At 36.3% G+C, this 24,246-nt stretch overlaps 2 protein-coding genes across 4 annotated transcripts in view; one reads left to right on the top strand and one right to left on the bottom strand.

Moving 5' to 3' along the window:
* Positions 1–17,378, top strand: part of LOC137408836 (monocarboxylate transporter 12-like) — a 28,653-nt gene extending 11,275 nt beyond the window's left edge. The window contains exons 6-9 of the mRNA XM_068095417.1: positions 5,827–6,169; positions 10,835–11,017; positions 15,383–15,547; positions 17,080–17,378. Of these exons, the coding sequence (XP_067951518.1) occupies positions 5,827–6,169; positions 10,835–11,017; positions 15,383–15,547; positions 17,080–17,252 (864 nt within the window). The 3' untranslated portion in view covers positions 17,253–17,378. The remainder of the gene's footprint in view (positions 1–5,826; positions 6,170–10,834; positions 11,018–15,382; positions 15,548–17,079) is intronic.
* LOC137408838 (caspase-2-like) overlaps positions 3,593–24,246 on the bottom strand; it is a 153,720-nt gene continuing 133,066 nt past the window's right edge. For all 3 annotated transcript variants that reach the window (XM_068095419.1, XM_068095421.1, XM_068095420.1), the window contains exon 5: positions 3,593–3,721. In XM_068095419.1, coding sequence (XP_067951520.1) covers positions 3,702–3,721 — 20 coding nt within the window. In that variant the 3' untranslated portion in view covers positions 3,593–3,701. The remainder of the gene's footprint in view (positions 3,722–24,246) is intronic.

Here is a 24,246-nt window from a genome sequence, read left to right as displayed (position 1 = left end):
TAAAACGTTTTTATGAAAAAGTATAGAGATTTTTCTATCACTTGAGATTGGTTTGTTGTTTGAGGTGATGTTATTGCCAGGACGTTTTTTCAGATTGACATTGGCAAAACTTGATCGTTGTTGAAATGCTCAAAAGAAAAGACATTTTTTTCTTTTGGGGTTTTACCCACGATCAATTTTGCCGTTTTTTCTTGAAGTTTATGCAAAGATTATCTTACTTTACCTGGGATTCGTTAAGAGCAACACTCCGAGGCAGTTCAATTAGAAGTTTTACGAGGTTTTACGTACATTCTATATCACTCACGCTTTTTTAGTAGATACTTATTGAATGTACACACGTATTCTGTGTTTAGGTCAAACTATGAATAGTTTTTTGTAGCTCAGACAACGTTAAAGTTTAATTACAACAATTTTTAAGACGTTTTAAACATTCAACATTCCGACGTTGATTCAACACGGAATCAACGTCGGAAAACTATTCATCACGGGCTAGCCGGGTCACGCACTCAAGGATTTTCGCCACGCACATACAAAACAAAAACAACATGCGATTTTTGTTTTGTATGTGCGTGGCGAAAATCCTTGCGCGCGTGACCTGGCTAGCCCGTGCTACTCATCGTATAGCAGTATAAATCAAATTTCACCAAACCTTTAGAAAAGTCGTTGACAAAAATATTTTGCCGATGGTGGTAATAACGACGCTTATGAATTACGAAAAGATGAAGTTTACCTCTATGGCTTTGAATAAAGTGATTTTCTAAAGCGATAACAACCGTTTCGGTAGCCGTTAGGCAAAAAAACAGTTCGAATTAACAGTGTTGAGTTCGAGTTATCTATAGCAATTTATCATTATGTGGGAACGGACCAAAGGAAATGTTCGAATTAACCATGTGTTCGAGCTATCCGTGGACGAGTTATCCATGTTTGACTGTACATGTATATAACTAGCTGTACAACCCGGCGTTGCCCGGGTAATCAAAAGGTCTTTGCAAAGAAAATTGATTTGTACTAAACATATATAACAACATTTGCCATTCTAACTTTCAAACTACATATCATATCAAAATAAAACCAGAAATTAGCAAGTGATAGTTAAATTACATCTAAGTCGGTTTTGCTACGATTACAAACAAAGATGATTCGGTAATGATACAATCAATACGAACTGAGAAAACAAAATAAAAATCCTAAATATTGTTCCTAAATATATTATCCTATGGCCTAATTTGAAAAACATTTCTATTTGTGAAATGAAATTATTGCCAATAAAGTACTATATATATATAAATATGTTGAATTAATGATAACAATTCTTGCATAGAAGTGTGCGTGTGTGTGTATAAAAAAGGTTACTGTTTCATCAGTAGCTATCCATCAAAACTTTGAATATGACGACACTGGTACCTCTCGATATCGGTACAAATGTAAAAGTGAGATACCGAACTGTCTTTCTCTGACCAAACAGAGAGAGAATGTCGAAGCTCTTCCCATGAATGTCCGCGTAAAAAGAATTGGCCTTGACACCAGATATAGTAATCGAACCTTACGAAAAATCTTTCTTAACAGGGGCATCGTAACGCGTGGCCGCATTGGTAAAATGATCAGCGCGTGCTATAGCTGGAGCGTCACACATATCTACAAACTTTGAGAAATATATATACTTATATGGACTAGCTGTTCTACCCGGCGTTGCCCGGGTAATAAAAAATTCTTTGGACAGAAAATTTATTTGTATTTCAAATATAACAATGTTTGCCATTCTAACTTTCAAACTACATATCATGAGTATAGTGTTTTGTGTGATTGAAATCAATTAAAGAGAAAATAAAAACAACTGTAAAGGTTTTAAAACTTTGTCAAACAACTGTAACTTTCAACCTTCACATCGTGAAGAAAAAGTATTGCGCAGGACAACTTAATTAAAAATAAATAACACAGTTGTAAAGGTTTTCAAACCAATGTAAATTTAAAATTTCATAACTTTCAGCAACGCATATATTTTAATAACGTACAATGGAACCTCAGTTCTCAAACATAATCCATTTCAGAAAGTCGTTCGAAGACTAAGTTGTTCGAGACCCGAAACACTTTTTCTCATTAGAATGAATGTAAGTAAATTTTAATCCATTACATTGCAAGAAAACAACTTCGGTTAAAGTGTTTTAAATTTTACACCATAAACTATGCTGTATACTGCATACTATAAATAAAAGTTGGTAGATATAGATTGTGTTTAATTTTAATAAAAGGTTTTCTATTTATGATGATGGAAGAAGAACACAGAAGGAAACATTCCGTATGTTTTGCTCTTAAAACATCCAAAACATGAAATGTTAAGATACAATGACAAAAATTGCAGAAATTGATAATGAAACAGCAAAAAAATGCAACAGATCAGTTACATCGAAAACCGTAGGAAAAGGGGCCTTATCTGGGTTCTTATCTGGGCGCTCTACCACTGAGCTAGAACGGCAGAGTTATCAAAGGCGTTTTCATATACCGTATACACCATGCATGTGTTAATTATTTTAGCCTTGCGTTCACGAGTTATGACGCCTCTGTTCAAAAATATTCTGAGACCTAAGTATATGCAACGCGATGCTTCTTCTGTGTTTTTTCCATTAAGCCTGGTTTCCATGTGATAGCGCAATGATTGTGCGCGGCCCAGTGATCGTGCGCAATGCATTTCTTGGGCTGCGACGCAGTGTTTCCATAGCGTGTATAAGCGCCATGCTTGCATTGGACAGGGTGGGTAATTTCCTTCCTTTTCGTACAGGAGACCGATTTCTTCGGAAAACAGCCCTCCGTTGCGACCTTGCGCTGTCATAGGAAAACCAGGCTTACTCTTTGGTACGGGAGACCGATTTCTTCAAAAAACATATCTCCGTTTGAATTGTGGGATAGGTTGAAAAGGGCGAGCGGTGTATTGTGGGATCGAGCGCACACCCTTCATGCATCATCGCGCGCATCCATCGCAAGAATCCATTCTGTTAGATCCTTGCGTTCAGCGTACGCACGTTGCGCGATCGTCGTGCGTTGACGTTTCTACATCACAGCTGGCCTACGCACGACGTCGTGCGCCTTGTGCGCTTTGGGCTGTCATATGAAAACCAGGCTTTAAGTCTAATTTATTCCGCATCACGATGTCAACAATAATTTGTCTCGAACTTAAAATTTGGTGATTTGTGTGCTGATGATTATATACAGCAGAACTTTGGTTATCGACCAACTCGGTTCTCGACCAACTCGGTTCTCGACCAACTCAGTTCTCGACCAAAGATTCTCAGATTTGTTCGTCTCAGATTTTGACCAAACTGGAGCATGAGCATTGGTATCTCATGATATGTAGTTTGAAGGTTAGTTGGCAAATGCTGTTATATGTTAAATACAAATCAATTTTCTGTCCAAAGACTTTTGTATTTTTTTATTATCCGGGCAATAGTATATACATATAAATAACTATAGTGTTGGAATAGGGTAATGTTACTTATCAGTCTTCCAGATTGATGTTTTTCTCTGGGGTCACGGCAGGTTTGTTTCGTGCTTCTGCATTCGTCAGGTGACTTGTGTTAAATGGCTGGTGAAATTTTCTCTCCTGGTGTTGTTGGTGGTATCTTTAGCTTCACCTCTGCCTGGATGGTATTGGCTAAAAAGGTTTTTCTTGGAGTGTCGGCATGTGTTGTTTATCTCGTTTCTTTTGTTTAAGGTGGCTGTTTCTGGCCTGCGAATGATGTAATACTTTTCATTAAGGCACAGATGGCATTTCTTTGTTTGGTTTGAATAAGGTTTAGCTTTCTGCGTAATTTTCTATTTCATCCTGTGGCTTGTATTGTCATTCTTAAGTTTCCAGATGTGTTTACTGAGTTCTATGCTGTTCTGTTTGTCACTGTGTATGAATGAGGCCTTGTGGTTTCTAAATCCAGATTTAAAATCTGTTGTGCATAGTCATATGTAGGTGCTCTCGGTGCCTGTATCTTACTTAGTCACCATGGCCTGGTATATTATGTTAGTAATTAGGCAGTTTCCGTCTAGTGGGCAGTTGTTCCTTACTCTACAATTGCAGGCCCTAATTGTAGTCGTGCTCTGCTGGTTTTTCTACAAGCGTCTGTTATGTGTTATGTTAGTCTATGACATAGATTTCCATAACTGTGCTGTCAATGACTTCACGTAACAAGTGAGTCTATGTGCTAGGCATGTTCTAGCACATAGACTCACATAACAGATGCTTGTTGAACAACCAGCAGATCACGACTACAATTAAGGCCTGCAATTGTAGAGTAAAGAACAACTGCCCACTAAACAGAGACTGTCGAACTACGAACATAATATACCAGGCCATAGTGACTAAAGAGGATACAGGCATCGCGAACACCTACATAGGACTATGCACAACCGATTTTAATTCTGGATTTAGAAACCTGAAGGCCTCATTCATACACAGTGACAAACAGAACAGCGCAGAACTCAGAAAACACATCTGGAAACTTAAGAAGAATGACAATACAAACTACTGGATTAAATGGAAAATTATGTAGAAAGCTAAACCTTATTCAAACCAAACAAAGAAATACCATCTGCGCCTTAATGAAAAGTATTACATCATTCGCAGGCCAGAAACAGCCACCTTAAACAGAAGAAACCAGATAAACAACAAATGCCGACACTCCAAGAAAAACCTTTTTAGCCAATACCATCCAGGCAGAGGTGAAGCGACAAATACCACCAACAACACCAGGAGAGGAAATTCCACCAGCCATTTAACACAAGTCACCTGACGAATGCAAAATCACGAAACAAACCTGTCGTGACCCCAGAGAAAAACATGAATCTGGAAGACTGATAAGTAATATTACCCTATTCCAACACTATAGTTATTTATAACACTCCGCACTTTTTAGAGCGTAGAGTGTTGTTAGTAGTAGGCCTGACCACATATCTAGTATATAAATATATATATGTTTATATATCATTTGTCATTTGTTGGTCTGTCGCCTGTATGTCCAGTTATAATGATTAAAACGAAAAACGAAAACAAACAAAAAAACAGTTCCGCACTGGCATTTAAGTCGGAAACAACGGTTCTGCAGACAGGCATGCTATCCTCTATGCCACACAGCTTATGGTGATTCTACGGAATATCTGTGCACATACTTATTACACCTGTCAATCTTTAATAGCGATGTGTTAAAATAAATGTGTGCTTCATGCTTCATCTAGTATACTTGAACTACTAAAAGAAATGTATGTGCCCAGACTTCCACAAAATTCTATAAATATTAAGTATATATAATATGAATGTGATTAAACTTATAGAGCATACAGAAAGGAACAAACAGCTTCATTTAAAAGTTAGAATGGTGAATATTGTATATAGAGATCAAAATAATTTTTTTCGTGCAAAAACCTTTTTATTATTTGTAAAACGCCGACCATTCATCTAGTTTTACCGTAAACTCAATTCCTATGTCATCTTTTCTTCAGCTTTTTTTGCGTCACTTTTTGATTCGCTTTCAGCTTCACATGTAGTCGGCCTTTTTAAAACTTGTTTCAAACTAATCTGATGAGAAGATCTGATGCTGCTCTTAAAAGTGACCTTTCGGATACTTGGCCACCTAGCGGTAGTATCAATACCTGCTTGTATGCTTGTATCTCAAAATTGTCTCGTATTAAAAGGCACTAACTTGCTCAGAATTTTGCTCGTATCTCAGATTTCTCTTATGTTGGGACACTCGTATGTCGGGACACTCGTATGTCGGGACACTCGTATGTTGAGGTGTGATTGTAGCCAAGTCTGCCTCAATTACCCTATATATCGAAACATTGCAGAGCCAGAAAGGTAGTCGAGAAAGAAGTTTATCACTAAGCTGCCAGAAGTCAGTTGACGACAGCCTTGCTGTGCCATTTTGTTCCCAGCCCCAAGTAAATACTATCAGTGATAGCCAGCTCTTTAAATCTATTGGAGACGTTGCCGGTTCTGCCATATTCATCCCAACAAATACTCAAAAAGTTGCAATTTCCAGCCTTGACCAAGAAGAATATTCCAAGGAAAAGTTTAACTGGAGAGTCATTCTACTACCAAAGTTTCTGATAGTCGTAATTTCTGTCTGTTTGTACGCTTTTGGAATGGCGACTGTTTACAGTGCTATTGCTGGCCTAGGAAAAGAGCTAGGTGAGTACAAATGAGCTTTACACAGAAAATTCCCAAATACAAGAGACTCTCCTATACTGTATACCTCCTATACTGTATACCTCCTATACTGTACACCTCTTATACTGTATACCTCTTATACTGTATACCTTCTATACTGTATACCTCCTATACTGTATACCTCTTATACTGTATACCTCCTATACTGTATACCTCCTATGCTGTATACCTCCTATACTGTATACCTCTTATACTGTACACCTCTTATACTGCTTACCTCTTATACTGTTTACCTCTTTTACTGTATACCTCTTATACTGTATACCTCCTATACTGTATACCTCTTATACTGTATACCCCTTATACTGTATACCTCCTATACTGCTTACCTCCTATACTGTATACCTCCTATACTGTATACCTCTTATACTGTATACCTCTTATACTGTATACCTCTTATACTGTATACCTCTTATACTGTATACCTCTTATACTGTATACCTCTTATACTGTATACCTCTTATACTGTATACCTCTTATACTGTATACCTCTTATACTGTATACCTCTTATACTGTATACATCCTATACTGTATACCTCTTATACTGTATACCTCTTATACTGTATACCTCTTATACTGTATACCTCTTATATTGTATACATCCTATACTGTACACCTCTTATACTGTATACCTCTTATACTGTATACCTCTTATACTGTACACCTCTTATACTGTTTACCTCTTATACTGTATACCTCTTATACTGTATACCTCTAATACTGTATACCTCTTATACTGTATACCTCTTATACTGTATACCTCTTATACTGTATACATCCTATACTGTACACCTCTTATACTGCATACCTCTTATACTGTATACCTCTTATACTGTATACCTCTTATATTGTATACCTCTTATACTGTATACCTCTTATACTGTATACCTCTTATACTGTACACCTCTTATACTGTATACCTCTTATACTGTATACCTACTATACTGTATACCTCTTATACTGTATACTTCTTATACTGTATACCTCCTATACTGCATACCTCCTATACAGTACACCTCCTATATTGTATACCCTACAGGATGAATTTATTTGCGGAGTTAAATTTCGCGAAAATTGCCATTTCATGCTTATTCGCGGATTAATTTATTCGTGGCTGAAAACTGTCACTCTCTACGGATAGGTAACTCTTTTACATCTACCAATAGAGTTAACCCTGCACATGTGTGCATTGCGTGTTTCGTTTTCTATTTAGCTTACAACTGCGGGTCGATCGTGCTAAGCTATAAATTTTTTGCTGCGTTCAGAGGTGTTCACGAATATTCATAGATTTGGAGGCCTATGATGAACCAACAATTTGTGGTAAGTAATGAGTTTTTTCAAAACCATTTACTAAATTAGTTGAATTTTACTTTGGTTTTTCGGTGAAACGCAATATTTATTTTTTCCATCCCTACCGCTTCAGTATTTGTTTTAGTGTGAGAGAGATTTTTCATCGTACACGCAAGCACAATGACTGCAAGGGTAGTATTTGTCATTCCTAGAAGATCACTAATCATTCAGGGAGGTCTGGAAATTGAGGTAGAAGTGACCGCAGCTTCTTACGAGGAGAATATATCTGTTTTAAAAAAAGGAACAAAAACGCCTTTACGAGCGCAAATCTTTGGCCAACCGGCAGAACTTTGCAATAGTAAGCCACGAGGAGAGTTCTGATGATAACTTCCTTACCAGCCATGTAGTAGCGAGAAAATTGCCTTTAACATCTACCCAAAACAGTGACACCGATATAGAGCTGCTATTACCAAAATAACTAGTCAGAGAGCACCATTACACGCTAGTATTCACTTATCAAGAGTATCAGTTTAATTTTATTGCTCTAGACATCCGCCATATAGACTAAACTGTTTATATTTACTCCATTCATCCTTTGTAAAATTTTATTTGTATTTGAAATATTTTATTTGTACACTCAAGTTTGTAATAAATTATAATATATCTATACATGAAATATGATATATAATTTAATCATGTTCGCTGCAGCGATATCAAGGAGTTGTTGTCGATTAAGGGGTCTAGGTTGACTGGTTGCTTCTCTACTAATATCCCTGCCTTGATGAATATTACTACTTGTCTCTAGTTTTCGTAATCGGAGTAGGTTGTTTCATTTCTCAATCTGCAGTAAACACAAAAAAGAAAAAATATTTATAAGTGTTAAGAAAGTACAAAAACAATAACTGAAGTATTTAATGAAAGCGATCAGTTTTTAAACAAAAGAATTAACTAATGCAGTTGATTATGGAAAAACGTATCTGCACTGCAAATCAATTACATACCATAATGTTCAGATCAGAATCATGATCGTACTCAACTTCGGTATTAGAGATTGATGAAGTTGAGTTCAATGTAAAAAGACTAAGAGAGATTTTTTCCGATGACGAAGACATGCCGAATAACTTGTGAAAACCTTGAATAATTTTGTAGTTTGATGCAATGGCAATAAAACTCGAAGCCCGGCGATGATTTTAAAGAAGTTTTGAAACTCGGCTATGTTTAGTACTTCTGCCTAGCGGCTATTTTTGCGATGACGCCATTCTGCATATCTTGTGACAACCTCGAATAATTTTGTAAAGAAATGTGATGCATTGGCAACGGTGTTAGCTCAAAGCCCAGGCAATAATTTTAAAAATGTTTTGGAACTCAACTACATTTAGTATTTATATTAAAAACTAGCCTAGCAGCTAGTTTGTAATTTGATGCAGTAGTTGTTCTCCCTTGTGATTAAAAATAGAACTAATTATTCACAGAATTTAATAATTCGCGGAATTGACTATTCGCGAAATCGCGAATTTTTATAACCAACGAATATTTTCATCCTGTAGGGTACATCCTATACTGTATACATCCTATACTGTGTACATCCTGCAGACAACATTATGCATCAAGTCAAGTCAAAAATGAAAGGCATCAAGTCAGTGCAAGTTCTCAAATTCACTTTAAATAACGAGAGTCCCATAGCTTGCATTTAAAATATTTTTTTCTCTCTTGTCACACTTGGGAGAGAAAATGTCGTATAGCGGTATATTATATATGCTAGTATCCTCGCAGTCTAGTGTGCCATGAGAGATTGCCATGTGTGCCGATAAAGCACCTAAGAGAAGCGGCTGCACAGTTATCCAGAAATACCCAGGGTGCAGGCTAGCTAGAGTGTTGGTCTATCAACTTGAATGTTAGGATTTTGAGTCTCTTTAATAGGTATTTCATCCTAACCTCTAAACCTCTAACCCAGGTGACGGATAGACAGACAAACAAACAGGCACAGTTTGTATTATAGTAAAAATATATTTTCATTTTACTTTTTTCAAACAACAGAGTTTTTCCTTTGAACCATAGACCTTCCTGTATAAAAACTGCAAAAAATAAATTTCAATTGGTATTAAAGGTATACATTGCCTCAATTTAAAACAAAATTACAGTAATCATGGGCCATAAACCAAGTGAAAGTGATGAGAAAAATGGACAAGTTTTCAATACATACCAATCATACCACAGTTACTGTAAAGTCATTAAATTAAAAAGGTGAAATCTATTTTTCCTCTTTGAATTGCTAAATGGGTGAGTTTAGGAAGATCTCAAAATGAATTAGGCAGTTTACATGTATTTAACTGTTTGTATAATCAATGATATACAGCCTCCCAAGGATAGCCGACGGCTATCATATGGGCGGGGTTTAACGATGGAGCTCTGTTAGGATTGTGCTAGCCTGGGTTTCGGAGCAAACACAACTCTCGCGGGGCAGTCGCGTTGCCTTGTTAGGTTTTAGAAAACACGACTCGATTCGCTGTTATCATTTCATTAGCTCATTCAGTCAGTAGACCCACGGTTCACAATAGCAAACCTTGAATTTCTACAATGTAGGGGTGATACCTAATCAAAATAATGGATCCATACAAAATAAAACATTTCAATTTTCCTACTTTTAGTAATTTTAAAATAGGTAAAAGTCATAGTATATGTTTAAAGTTTAATATAATTTACCCGTACAACTGCCTTTTTTTCCTAGTTTTTGATTAATATTTTGCCACCCCTAATATGAAAGTCCCCTAATACGAAGTCTTTCATCTTTGTCACATAGTTTTACCTGGCCAATAAGACGGGACAGCGGGCAAAGCTGTGCAGTGTAGTTTTCATACTCAAAATCTAAATACAAAACCGAATTTGGGCTATTTTACGATTGTGACTATCACGAACATCACGAATGCTTGCGAATGGCAACTGACTGGTCATAATGGTGACAATATTGGGATACTATATTTATTTGACAACAGAATGAATTCAACAGATAAGTCAAATAACCATTATAGTTCATAATGTTTGTAAATTTACAAAGGGCTTTATTCAGCATATTTGTTTGTTCGGGTGCCATGTTCGGGTTCATCCCAACGGAGCTCCATCATTAACCCCACCTATATGAGAGCCGTCAGCTATCCTTGGGAGGGGGCTGTATATCATTGGTATAATGTAAAACTCCTCTATAATGTAAACAGTTTCTGGAACATATTATTTACAATGTAGCCAGTGTCTATTGTACATTTGCCAAGCGCTTAAAAATTACTCCAAGCTTAAATTGTCAGCTTCTACCAAAATTTTGTACATGTCTCTACTTGAAGGAGTGCCCAAGTCCACAATCGCCGTTGCACTGATGATATCAGGATTTGTGGAAATACCTTGCAGAATATCAAACGGATTATTTGCTGACAAGAAATTAATAACGAGCACAGCGCAATACGCCTTGGCACTTTTTATCCCCGGTTTGATGTGCTTGATATGTGCCCAGGTATCTGGTCTTGCAGGTAAGTGCAATAAATAACTTCATACGAACAAAGCAATGATATGCAGTTGTCAAAACATTTTTGGCAACTTAACAAGTCATCTCATGATGCACCTTTTAAATGGCATGAAATTAAATTTCCATATCAAATTCTATTAGCCTTCTTGCCTAATTCCTCATTCCAGCTCCAATTACACCAGAAGGTGAGGGTGCAGTCTTACAATTGTCAAACCTTCCGATGATGATGTTAGGTGCAGTGCATTCCTAGATTACAACGTTTCTGTTTTACGGTTTTTGCTTAATGACGTGGAACATGATGATTTTTCATCCCTTGCTACAGCATTCTTTTTGCCGCACAACCCCAGCATAAATGTCTTTCAAAATTCAAATTCGGTAATCTTAGTGCTGAATACGTCGGAATAACGAAGATGACGATACGCTATTCGCTGAAATCCTATGTGCCCTAATATGTAATCCTTAATATGTTGAGGAACTTTGCTATAAGAAGAGCCTCATTTGAACGTCTATTCGAAGCTGCAAGTTGGCACAAAGCATTGCGTCACACAGTATTTAAACCCATGACATTCGACGTGATAGGCCAACCCTCTAATAGCTGCACCAATCAACTGCCCTCTAACATGTCGAAATAATAGTGCAGATAGTTATTCTCTGCGCTTTATTTTACTAGTTAATCAGTTTTAATACACTGATATTGTAGCGACACACAAGTGTGACAGTGTCCAAGCGTTACACTGGGCTGACAACCAGGTTATATTTCCTCATATGTCACACACTCGCACACATGTGCAACTCCGTTTGTTGCTAGCGCCGTTTTCATGGTACAAAACTTGCGTATCTCACAAGTGTTTCACTTCCAAACACCGACACCTAATCATGACGGATTGAGGCGATACAGCAGTTTCTATGATGGCATTGCAGGGGTGTTTCACTTCGTTATTGCTCTCTAAAAACTTAGTGCACAATGCAAAATATAATATGCAATATTTAGGTGTGATGCCAAAGTGTGGATAAAAAGTCATGGCACAATGTATGTGGGACAAATTTATTGATAAAATCATGGAACGAACTACACAAACTATATTTAACATGCTTTGGTTTAGTGCAGTCTGTTTATTCACCGTTTTTCAATGCTTTAAATGAGTTTGGAGTTGCCTGCTGCCGATAAACTTGTACAATACCGTCGCAATGATTCGAATTTGCACTATAGATCTTTCCATGGTTTGTCATGTTAAAGTAAACTTGTGTCTTCCGTGTCTCAGTCACTTTTCAGTTGATGTGTCATCAGCAAGTCGCATTAAGAAGTAATTATTTCATTATCCAGGCATGAGCAACCTTCATTGGCATGTAAATGTTTATGTCATGGCAAAAAGTTGAGCAGAAACTGTACTAAGTAGCCGTATAACATCTTCATAGCAGAGACCCTCGTGGTTGTTTGCTCAAATTTGTTTACCTCAGGTAGGGAGGGCTTAGCAGCAGATTATGATAGATTCAGATCCATCAACAGTGAGAGTGTCCATGATGTCAATGTACTCTCACAGAGCAAATGCCTTCGCACAAATTTAGCAAAGCCAAAGCATCTTAATTTTACTGTGTCTATGATTCGCAGTAGAAGCAACTAATTGGACCGCTTCCATTCGAAGTATGGAAAGAAATGCAGTGATTGTTTCATCAAGCCAAACGATGTGACGTTTTCAAATGATGTGCGGTTTTCAAACGATGTGATGTTTTCGAACGTTGTGCGGTTTTCAAGCACGATCATCAATTGTTTCTAATTTTGTTGCTTACTACTTTGTATCTATCAAAGCCCATGTGATTATAATCATTGAGCTGTAGAGGCACACACTATTCTAATCTACGGCAGTTTCGTGATGGCTGCGATTAACTGTTTGTTTTTTAGCTTTTAAGAGCTTGTAATCACATTTCCACATATTTTGCACCTACAATCCAGCAGAGTAAAACATGGTGAATCTTATGATACCAAATAACTGTAACGCGAATTTTCTTGCGAGTCAACCTTTAAAGCAGTCACCTTTCAAGGTCAGTAACCGTGGCTTAGGTGTAACAACACTACTAATACTACTCTGTGCGAGTGACCCAGATTTTACTCTTATTATTTGTACTTTGATCAAATGAACGCTCTGTGAATCAGCAGACTCAGGTCAGCACACCCACATCAGCAGACTCAGGTCAGCCCACCCACGTCAGCACACCCACGTCAGCTTACGAATCAGCGCATACAGTGATCATGCAATTTGTTCATATTCACAGTTGCTGTAGAATATGAACAAATTGAACAAATGACATGACTTGTCAAATTTTAGCAACTTTTTAGTTGCTGATTTGAAGCATTTTAGTAGTCATGATTGTTTTGGTATGTAGCCTGACAGCCTTGTGGGGTACCCGCTGCATCATTTTGACACACCGTGACATTCAGCTAAGTTTTATGACTCATTGTTTATTTGTTATCGCTAGTTATCTACTGTTATGCCCTGACTGCCTGATGCAATTGTTGGAGTGTTGGCGTCTCGTAAACCGGATATTGACCAGGCCTGTATTCTCTGGTTGCAAGTTATGGCGGCAAGTTATGAACACCTAGGGGTTGGAGGGGGCGGTGTAAGCCCCCCCCAACAGGTTTCTCTCCTCATGTAGGGCCTCAACCGGGCCTCTCATGTAAAGTTCTAAAAAGTTTTATCGGAAAGTATAAACATTTTTCTATTATTTGATATTTGTTTGTTTTAGGTGATGTGATTGCCAGGCCGTTTTCAGTTTAAAATAGGCTAAACTAGACCGAAGTTAAAACGCTAAAAAAGACATCTTTTTCTATTGAGCGTTTTAACAAAGATCAATTTTGCCAATTTTATTTTAAGTTCATCCGTAGGTTTCCACGCTTCCGATGGGACATGGCCAAGCGGATGTTTGTTAAAACTTGACCTTTTGCAAACCTTTATAAAAGTCATTGACAAAAATATTTTGCCGATGATGACAATAATGACACCTAGGAACTACTAAAAGTTGATGTTTATCTCTATGGCTTGGAATAAAGCGTAGTCGTTGGGCAAATAACTGTTCGAGTTAATGATTTTGAGGTCGAGTTATCTAAAGCAATTTATCGTTGCGTGGGAACGCACCAAACAAAATTAATCCATTCGAGTTAACCATGTGTTCGAGATAAAATTTTACATTTTATTCAAAGGCGAGTTATCGGCGTTTGACTGTACTTAGCCGCCGGAAATTCCTAAAAAGTTGGGGCGACTCAGCCGGCCAGCCGCTCCGAGAATACGGGCCTGATATTGACTGTTGGAATCCCACATGATGTAATCCTTCATCTTAACTTCTAACCTGACTTTGGACAAACAGGCAGATTGTTCAATGAAATATGCTGAAATTCTACGCAATAAAGAGGGAATTCCAGTTTTTGGCTGACCCATCTAGTTTTAGCTATGCAGCCTTAATTTTTGTGATATAACTTTTTTAAAGATGGCAGTAATAAATTTATGTATTGAGCTAACGATCGGTCAAGGGGAGACAAATCCCATTTTATTTTCAACGTAGAGGCCGTGTGAACAATCCCTTGAAGATGGAGTATGACGTCTGCATAGCTTACTGCAAGCATAGACTGAGTACCTTACTGTAAGCATAGACTGAGTACCTTATTGCAAGCATAGACTGAGTACCTTACTGTAAGCATAGACTGAGTACCTTACTGCAAGCATAGACTGAGTACCTTACTGTAAGCAGCGACTGTATTTGTGTTTAAGAGTATTGTTACATGAACAATTAGACCACAGCTTCTCTCCTTAAAGGCTGTAATATTTCAAAATAACCCAAATGTGTTTCTTCAAAGAATAAGTGTATAACCAGACTTCTGGGAGCACAAGATGTTAAGCGTTTTAACCTGATCAAGTTTTATTGACTTTAACGTAAACTCCCTATAACATAAACGTTCCTGGAACAGATTACTTACATCGTATGAGCGTCTACTGTCCTTTTGCTTAAAACTTGAAAATACCTCAAAGTTTAAGTTGTCATCTTCTCCAAGAATGTTGTAATTGTCTCTACTTGAAGGAGTGCCTAAGTCTACAATCGCTGTGGCACTGATGATATGAGGATTCTTTTTTAGGAAATACTGTTTTAATCTATAAACATCCTGGCAGTTAGATCACCTCGACCATCAAAAACAATCGCACTGATAAAATCTACTAAAATTTGTGCAACTTCATTTTTAACATGAATTTCTCTTTAATAGCCTGATGTGTGAATTATTGAAATTATTTTCTGCAATCTCAAAATATTTACATCTTATTTTAGATTGGGGTACCGAAGACAAACTTTAGGACTTTCATAAAATGTTTGTTCTGTTATCCAGGCATAGCGCTGGTGCTGACAGGCATGTCTACTGCTGGTACGTCCGTTTTCAGTCTCATACCCATGGTTATTATCGAGCTCGTGGGATCCAAGTACGTCACGAGCGGAATGTCTATACAGGTGCTTGGACAGAGTCTAGCCTTTCTCCCTTCTTCCTACATCACGGGTAGGGAGCCTTCAACTAGCTGCAGCTGAATAGATACGTAGCAGACAGTTTGGTTCTCAGGCTATGTTATGAAGACTTACCTCACTATACTACCTGAGCTTCTAGTCAATATTGACTCCATTATTGATGGGCTTGAAAAAGTTGGCTTCCTGCCAACGTGATCTTTTCCAACGTTTGGCGAGAGAATCGTTAAGCCTTTTAAAGTAGTAGTCAACACATGCACAGTACAGTCACACCTCGACATACGAGCTCGTATGTCGGTTTTCTCGCATCTCAAACCAACTTTTCTTATAGAATAACTAATACAAATTAATCCGTTCAAAATCCTATGCAAAACCTCAAAAAAATTGGGCATTACAATAGAAAAATGTGTTTTTAGTTGTTCTAATCCACAGCTCACAAATTAAGAAATACCTACTGTATCTAGTAATTATGATCTTTAGATAAAATGCCACATTACTTCATTCTAAATTGGATTTCATTTCCAGTTTTCTACTTTTCTTCTTGCGGATCAATTCTTTTTTTCTTCACTGTTTGATTCGCTTCCACTTATAGCCTTCTGAAAACTTTTTTAGCTGACTGATCGATGCTGTTCTTGCGAGCAGCCTCTCACATATGAGGCTGCCGGTCACATATGAGACTGCCGGTCACATATGAGGCTGTCGGTCACCTAGTGACCAAATTATTAACTGGCTTGTATCCCAAAATTATTAAATTTATCTTAAAAGTTGTCCATTTTTTAATTACCAGTTTAATTGTAATTTTGATGACGCTAAAAATTTTGCAAAGACCTCAAAGTTTTAAACATGTAAGTTGTCTCAGACGGATGAATAGTTTATCTTGATATGAATGTGTAAAAGACTGGCCTGCTTTGGAATATAATTTGGAATATAGTTTGGAATATAGCTTGGAATATAGTGTTTGGAATATAGTTTGGAATATAGCTTGGAATATAGTTTGGACCATAAATGTTTTCATTGTCAGACATAAACTGCGATAAGAATTGTCGAGCAGGTGTATCTGTATATATATATACATGTGTATCTGTATATATATATATACATGTGTATCTGTATATATATACACATGTGTATCTGTATATATATATACATGTAAATATATATATACATGTAAATACATATATATACATGTAAATATATATATATATATATATTTGTATATATATATATATTTATATATTTACATGTATATATATATATTTATATATTTACATGTATATATATATATATTTATATATTTACATGTATATATATATATTTATATATTTACATGTATATATATATATATTTATATATTTACATGTATATATATATATTTATATATTTACATGTATATATATATATTTATATATTTACATGTATATATATATATTTATATATTTACATGTATATGTATATATTTTCATGTATATCTGTATATATTTTCATGTATATCTGTATATATTTACATGTATATCTGTCACGCTTTCTTCTCAATACGGTAAAACACTCTGTAAGGTAAATGCATTTCAGGTGCTATATATGATACTTATGGAAGTTGGAGAGTTGTCTTCTACTACCTGGCTGGTGTGATATGGTTATCATCTACGGTGGTATGGCCATACTGTCTGATAAAGTGGTGTAAGGACACGATCACGGATAAGACAAGAAGAAAAACTGATGGAAGCGTCAATGCAGTTTCCTAACTTCTATGTTATTGCAAAGTAGTTTCCCTAACAGATACTCTAACAGATGGAAAAACACTGAGTTGTCTTTAGTCCTATCTAGGAACAATATTTTAAGTAGAAAGCTTGTCACTATTATAATAATAAACTATCAAGAAGCTGTATAAAGCACATGAGTTCAGAATTAAAATACTTTGTAATAAATATGTCATAACTTTGACATTTTGACAAGATGAAACAGGTCATTGAAAACATCAGCAGTAACTCTAGCTAACATTGGTTAGACTTGACTGTAGCGAGGAAACATTCAGAGATTAAAAAAGATCAAATATCAGCACCTCTACTCATAGATTAATACTAGCGCGGAACGAGTGAAATGTAGAAACACCTGGGCAGGTAACAGTATAGCAAGCTGATGGTGTACGTTATTGTGTGGAAATTCTTTTATGAAACAACAAAGAAGCTTGTATCCTTGCAAAAAGCAGTTTACATAATATGCACATTGAGGTATTGTTGCAAGATGAACAGACTTTATACTATCACTAAGCAATTTCTGTAAACCCTTGTAAAATAGAAGCAACACAGGATCACAGGCATGTACATGTCTCTGATCCTGTTTCATCTGGCATGTACATGCCGCATAATACATGTAGTCATGCTTGCTGAATGGACTTGTCTCCCTTACCATTTTACTAGTTATTTACTAATATTTCTCTAAATGTAAAACAGTTTTCAGTCAGTTGTTAAACCCTTGTGAATACCTACACATGAAAACCTTTTTCTATGAAACGCTGTTTACATCACTTGAAATGGAAACTTCCTGGCTTTGCAATGAACAGGCAACTCCAATTACATGCTTCACCGTAGTCACTTAGAGTATATATACATGTATGACAAGGTGCATCCCCGGCGTTGCCCAAATAATAACCAGTCTGCACAAAAATTTATTTTTTATTCAACATATAAGAACATTTACCATTCTAACTGTCAAACTTCATACCATGAGAAAAGTGTGTTTTGCAGTTCAAATAAATTAGGAGAAAAATAAAACAACTGTAAAGGTTTTCAAACATTTTTAGACAAGTGTCCCTGTTAAATTTTATATCATGAAAAATGTGTTTTGCGCAACTAGAATATATAAAAGAAAATAAATAAAAATAATAAAGAAAATAAAGATAATATAAAAGAAAAAATAAAACGTCTGTACAGGTGTTTAAATGTAACCATGAAATGATTGGCGGGTAATGGCTACATAAAGTCTGTTTTGCTATGATTACAATGGAAAGTTATTTGGTATACAGTTACATGATTTTAATTTGTTTTAGTGTTAGCATCGTAAAGCTAGAATGTTGTATAGAGTGGCATGGAAGCCCAAAATAATTATCTAATGCAAACACCTGGTGGACAGCATCAAAATTTTATTCACGTATATATTTAAAATTAATAATAAAACAATATTCTATCCCCTCTTACTATAGTTACTTATAGTAAGTTTAGCGTATTTACTGGTTATGATCTGCAATGAAATGTAACATTACAATGTACATCGTGCAGTATGCATCGTGAGAAGTTCTTACCTATGAGACAGATGTATAACATAATAACTTATAGCTTAATAAACCCATAGAGCTACCAATAAACCCATAGAGCTAAGTTTTAGTATGTATTTTACTAAACTTCAACTTTGTCTTGGTTTAAAGTTTCATCAATTATCGGTTTTCGAATTGGTTTTCACTATAGCTTATAACGAATAGCGCTGAACTGAGATAGCAAGCATTGCGTCTCTTTCTTTGTGAGAGGGATTTCAGTGAATTGCATACCGGTATTTTTATCATTTCGTCGTAATCAGTATACCAACACCCAACTTTTGATTGCAAGGGAAATTTTGGTTGAATTCGCATGGCACAAAAAAGTTGAAACCATTTCGTCTTCTAATAGCGGGGACGAAAAAACAGTGTTCCACATAGTAAGGCGAAAAAATCTAATAACAGGGGTGTAACCCGAGGACGACTGTATTATTATGAATTTATTGTGTGTGTGCAATCGAGAAAATGATATACAGCAGGTATATGATAAGAGGTAATGTGAGAATGTGTGATATATAGCAATGCATCAGTCTTGGACAGCCCGAAAAACAGATCTTAGTAGCTTTAGTACCCATAAAATATACATAAACTCCGCTTGTTGAAACGGGAGCCAGTTGACATTCTGAAGCGATATATACAGTATATATATAAACAACTAGCTGTACTACCCGGCATTGCCCGGGTAATAAAAAAGTTTTTGTTCAGAAAATTGATTTGTATTCAACATATAATAACATTTGCCATTTTAACTTTCAAACTACATATCTGTCATATCATGAGAGAAGTGTTTTGTGTAATTGAAATCAGTTAAGAGAGAAAATAAAAACAACTGTAAAGGTTTTCAAACTTAGTCAAACAACTTTTAAACTTCATATCATGAGAAAAACGTTTCGTGCAGGTCAAATAAATTAAAAAAAATGAAATGACTATAAAAAGGTTTAGATGAAAATCTGAAATAATTAGCAAGTAATAGCTAAATTAAGTCTGTTTTGCTTTGATTACAACAAAAGATGATTTGGTAATAAAACAATTAATACAAACTGAGAAAACAAAGTAAAAATCCTGAATATGTAGAATTAATTCTTTAATTGTTTCTTGCAAAGAATTAATTAATTCTTTGCAAGAAACAATTCTTGCATAGAAGGTTATATAAAAAAGGTTGCTGTTCCACCAGAAGCTATCCATCAAAACTTTAATACGACAATACTGGTATCTCTCGATACCGGTACAAGTGTGAAAATAAGATACCATACTGTTTCTATCTGACCAAACGAAGAGATAACCTCTTCTCACGAAAGGCTCTTACCAGGTAGACAATACAATTGTCCGCTGGAGAAGAATTGACCTTGACCCCATATATAGTAATTGAACCTAGCAAAAAATATTTCTTAACAGGGGCGTCGAAATGTGTGGCTGCATTATTAAAATAATCAGCGTGCGCTATAGCTCACGCTACAGCTATAGCCAGAATGACACGCATACTTTGAGAAATATATGCATTGCATATGTATATACATGTAGATATACACACCATTCATGCATGACAACGTTGATATGCTTAGAGCATCTTGACCTGTTGACCTTTTTAAATGATCTTTTCTATCTCACTCAAGCATTTTCCTCATGCAGCAGCAATAGTTGATAATATTGGAAACATGGATTTCTGGCAGCAAGTAGTAAGAGTAAGTCATAAGATGGAGAATGAATGTGGAGAGATGGAGAAGTAGTTCACCGACAAGGTTGGGCCGATTGTAACAAGTGAGTCTTTTTCTGATAACAAATTCCTTAGATTTGCTGTGAAACTCTCCCTGCTTCTTCTTTGTTAACCTCATCTCTCACCGATCAAGTAGAAATGGTCATGTTGCCATTATTTCTAGGTCAAATAGACCTAAAAAGTGCAAAGATAGCACCGCTGGCTCTGTTCACTCCGTTACACCAATGATATACAGCCCCTTGTATGCGGAGGCTGTATATCATTGGTTACACCTGTTTCAACTATCATATCATAGACAAATCATAGACAAAATAGTTATAAATAAATTATTTAGGATTTACCCATCACTATTAATGTGAAATTAAAGAGAGATAATAACGTGTAGGAGAAGGAATATTTTTATTGTCTCATGGATTCAGGGTAGTATGTATGTATAAATTATGTTGTACTTATATGTATGTGTAACTTATGTTGTACTTATATGTATGTATAAATTATGTTGTACTTATATGTATGTATAACTTATGTTGTACTTATATGTATGTGTAACTTATGTTGCCAGTAGTAATCGTCAACCAAATGATGTTTGTCATTACAGGTCAAAACAAAAATGAGAAAACAGAAATTAGTAATTATTGAGTGAGTTGAAAAAGCCTGTTTTAAAGATGGTAATCTAATAGTATTGCGAAGGAGTCATGATTGTGATTTGTAGGTTGTATTAAGAGGAAGTTCATAAACTGAAACATATGATGCTGGGTGTTGTATTTTGGTGTCACGAGACAGAAAAAAATGTTTGTCATATGCGTAGAAGCAAAAATACAAATATTTTGGGCATAGTTTATGCAGGATTTTAAAACCAGTCGGTATGATCAAGCGTTACATTACAGTCTTGTATCAAGTGCTGATGTTACTCAGGATCTGCTGTAAACACCATTGCAGAACTCGCAAGCACCTGCTACAGTTGCTACACGCATATATGGTTTTTAAGCTGGCAGTTTCAACTGATACAGAATAATATTGGTTTAAATAGTGGAGAAATATGAGAGGATGCTACCTCTTCACTGCTCTGAATGCTCAAATATTGTTCGACAGAATTAGCTGGTGAGTTAACTTCATTTCGATTATTGTATATCAGATACTGAAAAGTTCTTTGAGGATAAAAATTTCAAAGTTTAAAACCCATATAGCTAAAATTGACAAATATAAAACAAAATTTTGTAGTTGACAGCATCTGGCGACTCAAGATTATGACAGCTGTTGTAGCGGTGGGCTTAGCAATGTTTAAAAACTTAAATTTTTCTGTTTTTTTGGCAGCTCACCTGCGCTTAGGAGCAGGTAAATTAGAAATAATTTACTGTATATTTTCTGTTAACTATTTTATTTGAATGATATTTCAGCCTAGAAAAATATAAAACTTGGTATTGTGGTTTTAAAGGGACTCTCTTACTTGTCGCTAAATATTTTTGACTAAATATTAAAATGGCTGTTAAACGAGCAAAAACTCAAATAAGCTCACCTACGAAATCACAAATAGTTTATTTTTCTAAAATGAATTACTTGTTATAAATATAAATGCTACATAAAGGCTGTGTTTGTCTTTCCTCTGATAGATAACCTAAAGTTTACCATGTAGAACCTTGTCTACGTCTACTAGAAACACTGGGCTAGAACGCCTGACCAACAAACAACATGTTGGGTTCAGTTCCTGGTGGTGGCAGGAATGACGTCCAATGTTAAATTGCTCTCTGCGACTCGACATGTTTTTGGTCATCAAGGTTCCTTTGCCACTAGACTCAGACATGTTCAGCCAAGATCACAGAGACATTGTTCATGTAACACTGGCTCTTAAAAACACGGACAGACTCTGCTAGCAGTAAGCTAAGCAGACATACTTGATCATTTAGTGTTGATACAGACATACACTGATCATTTCTTGATCATTCTCACATGGTAGTTTTACTATTTCTAAAATGCTGAAATATTTTTTTCTTACATAAATTACATGTATACCAGTTTTGGGATGTTGTGCAATCAATGTTGTACATCGGACATGTCAGAAGCCCGGCTCATAGGCCAAATGCAGCCCAAGGTCAATTTTCATCCGGCCCGCGTCCTCTGTTCAGGCCCGTATTCCCTGGAGCATCTGGGCGGCTGAGCCGCCCCGACTGTTTAATGATTTTCGGCAACCAAGTACTAAGAATTGCAGTCTAAGCGCATTTCCTTGGAATTTCCAGCAACTAGCACTACAGCGTTAGTTGGTCGTAGCTACGATTGCTAGCAACTTGCAATAGTAGGTTGTAATCATGTAGAGCAACTGAAGGCGGGTTCACACTCATTCGCAGTATGTGGGGTTGTTCTCTTGATGATTATTTATCGACTATACAGTATGTTAACCTGACTGCTTGTGTGAACCTGTGTTTAATAACTGAAGGAAACTCACAAGAGGCAGGCAAACGGACTACAAGCAGGTGTACAATTGAAAAAATTTAAATGTTTCATGACCCAAACCATCAGGCCTGCCAACCCAAGAGTGGGGCAATGCGTTAGATTTGGTTTTGGGGCAATTGATGTATCAACGATAGTATATATAAAATTGTGGAAATTGGGGCAAAAATCTCACGCATTTTCATTTTTTCTTTGGGGTGATTGCGTGAGTCTCACGCCCAATGCGTGAGAGTTGGCAGGTATGCTGACCATGTACAAAAACATAATACTGTAAATATTCAACTGGCTGCTGGCTTGAGCAGCGCTATTATTCCAAATTACTAATCATCAACAACAATATTTACATCATAAACCAATTTAAACAGCTATGGTTACATTTAAGACATTGGTGATGGTTGGAGATGGTTACATAATTTTCGCATTTGGTGGAATGTCATCAGAGGAAACTACAACACCCCAGGTATGTGAACTCACAATAAAAAATTTAAATGTTTGGTAAACCTAACCTTTGCATGTGTACTATATCATTGGTTCACGTTGTAAGAAACTACTGGAAACAAACTAACTACCAACTCAACTGAACTTACTTGTCTTATCACGGTCTCATAACAACGAACATACTTTTCTATGATTATTCTAAACTGAAAGTGAAGTGAATGAATGCTTGGAACTATCAAAAGAAAGAGTGTCTAGACTGATTACAACAACACATATTACAAACTTGTCCCTCAGCTGATAAGGTTGTAATCTAGCTTGGCATGATTGATCAAATGCTTTTTTTGTTTCATTTCAAGTAATGTAAGGATATTCATTCTACTACATGTATGTATTGTTAATGTTTAGGCTAAGAAAAAGTCAAGCCCCAGCTGAGGTGTGCCTAAAGATGTTCAAGCAATCCTGAGAAATGCCCAGATTTGGCGTTCCACCGCTTTCCAAACGAGAAACGAGCTGAAACCCGTAATGCTTGGGTAAAGGCGGTGCGAAGACAGGATTGGACTCCAACATCAAGCCATGTATTATGCAGTGGACATTTTCAGAAAGACTGCTACAAGGTTTCACCAGGTATTCAAAGAAAACCAATGCTAAAATCTGACGCGATACCTACAATATTTACAGCTTATCCAACCTACCTTCAGCCAAAAAAGCTGTGAAAAGACGGACATTAACCATAAGGACAGAAAGCCTGCCGAAACGTGGAAAAACATCTCAGACAGCAGCTAGCACCATAATATCTGACCCTGAAAATACTACACCTGGTGATACTACTATC

This window comes from Watersipora subatra, chromosome 11 (genome assembly GCF_963576615.1).
Source record: "Watersipora subatra chromosome 11, tzWatSuba1.1, whole genome shotgun sequence".
NCBI lineage: Eukaryota > Metazoa > Bryozoa > Gymnolaemata > Cheilostomatida > Watersiporidae > Watersipora > Watersipora subatra.
Note: the sequence above shows the minus strand (reverse complement) of the source record. Positions and strands in the feature narration are given on the sequence as shown.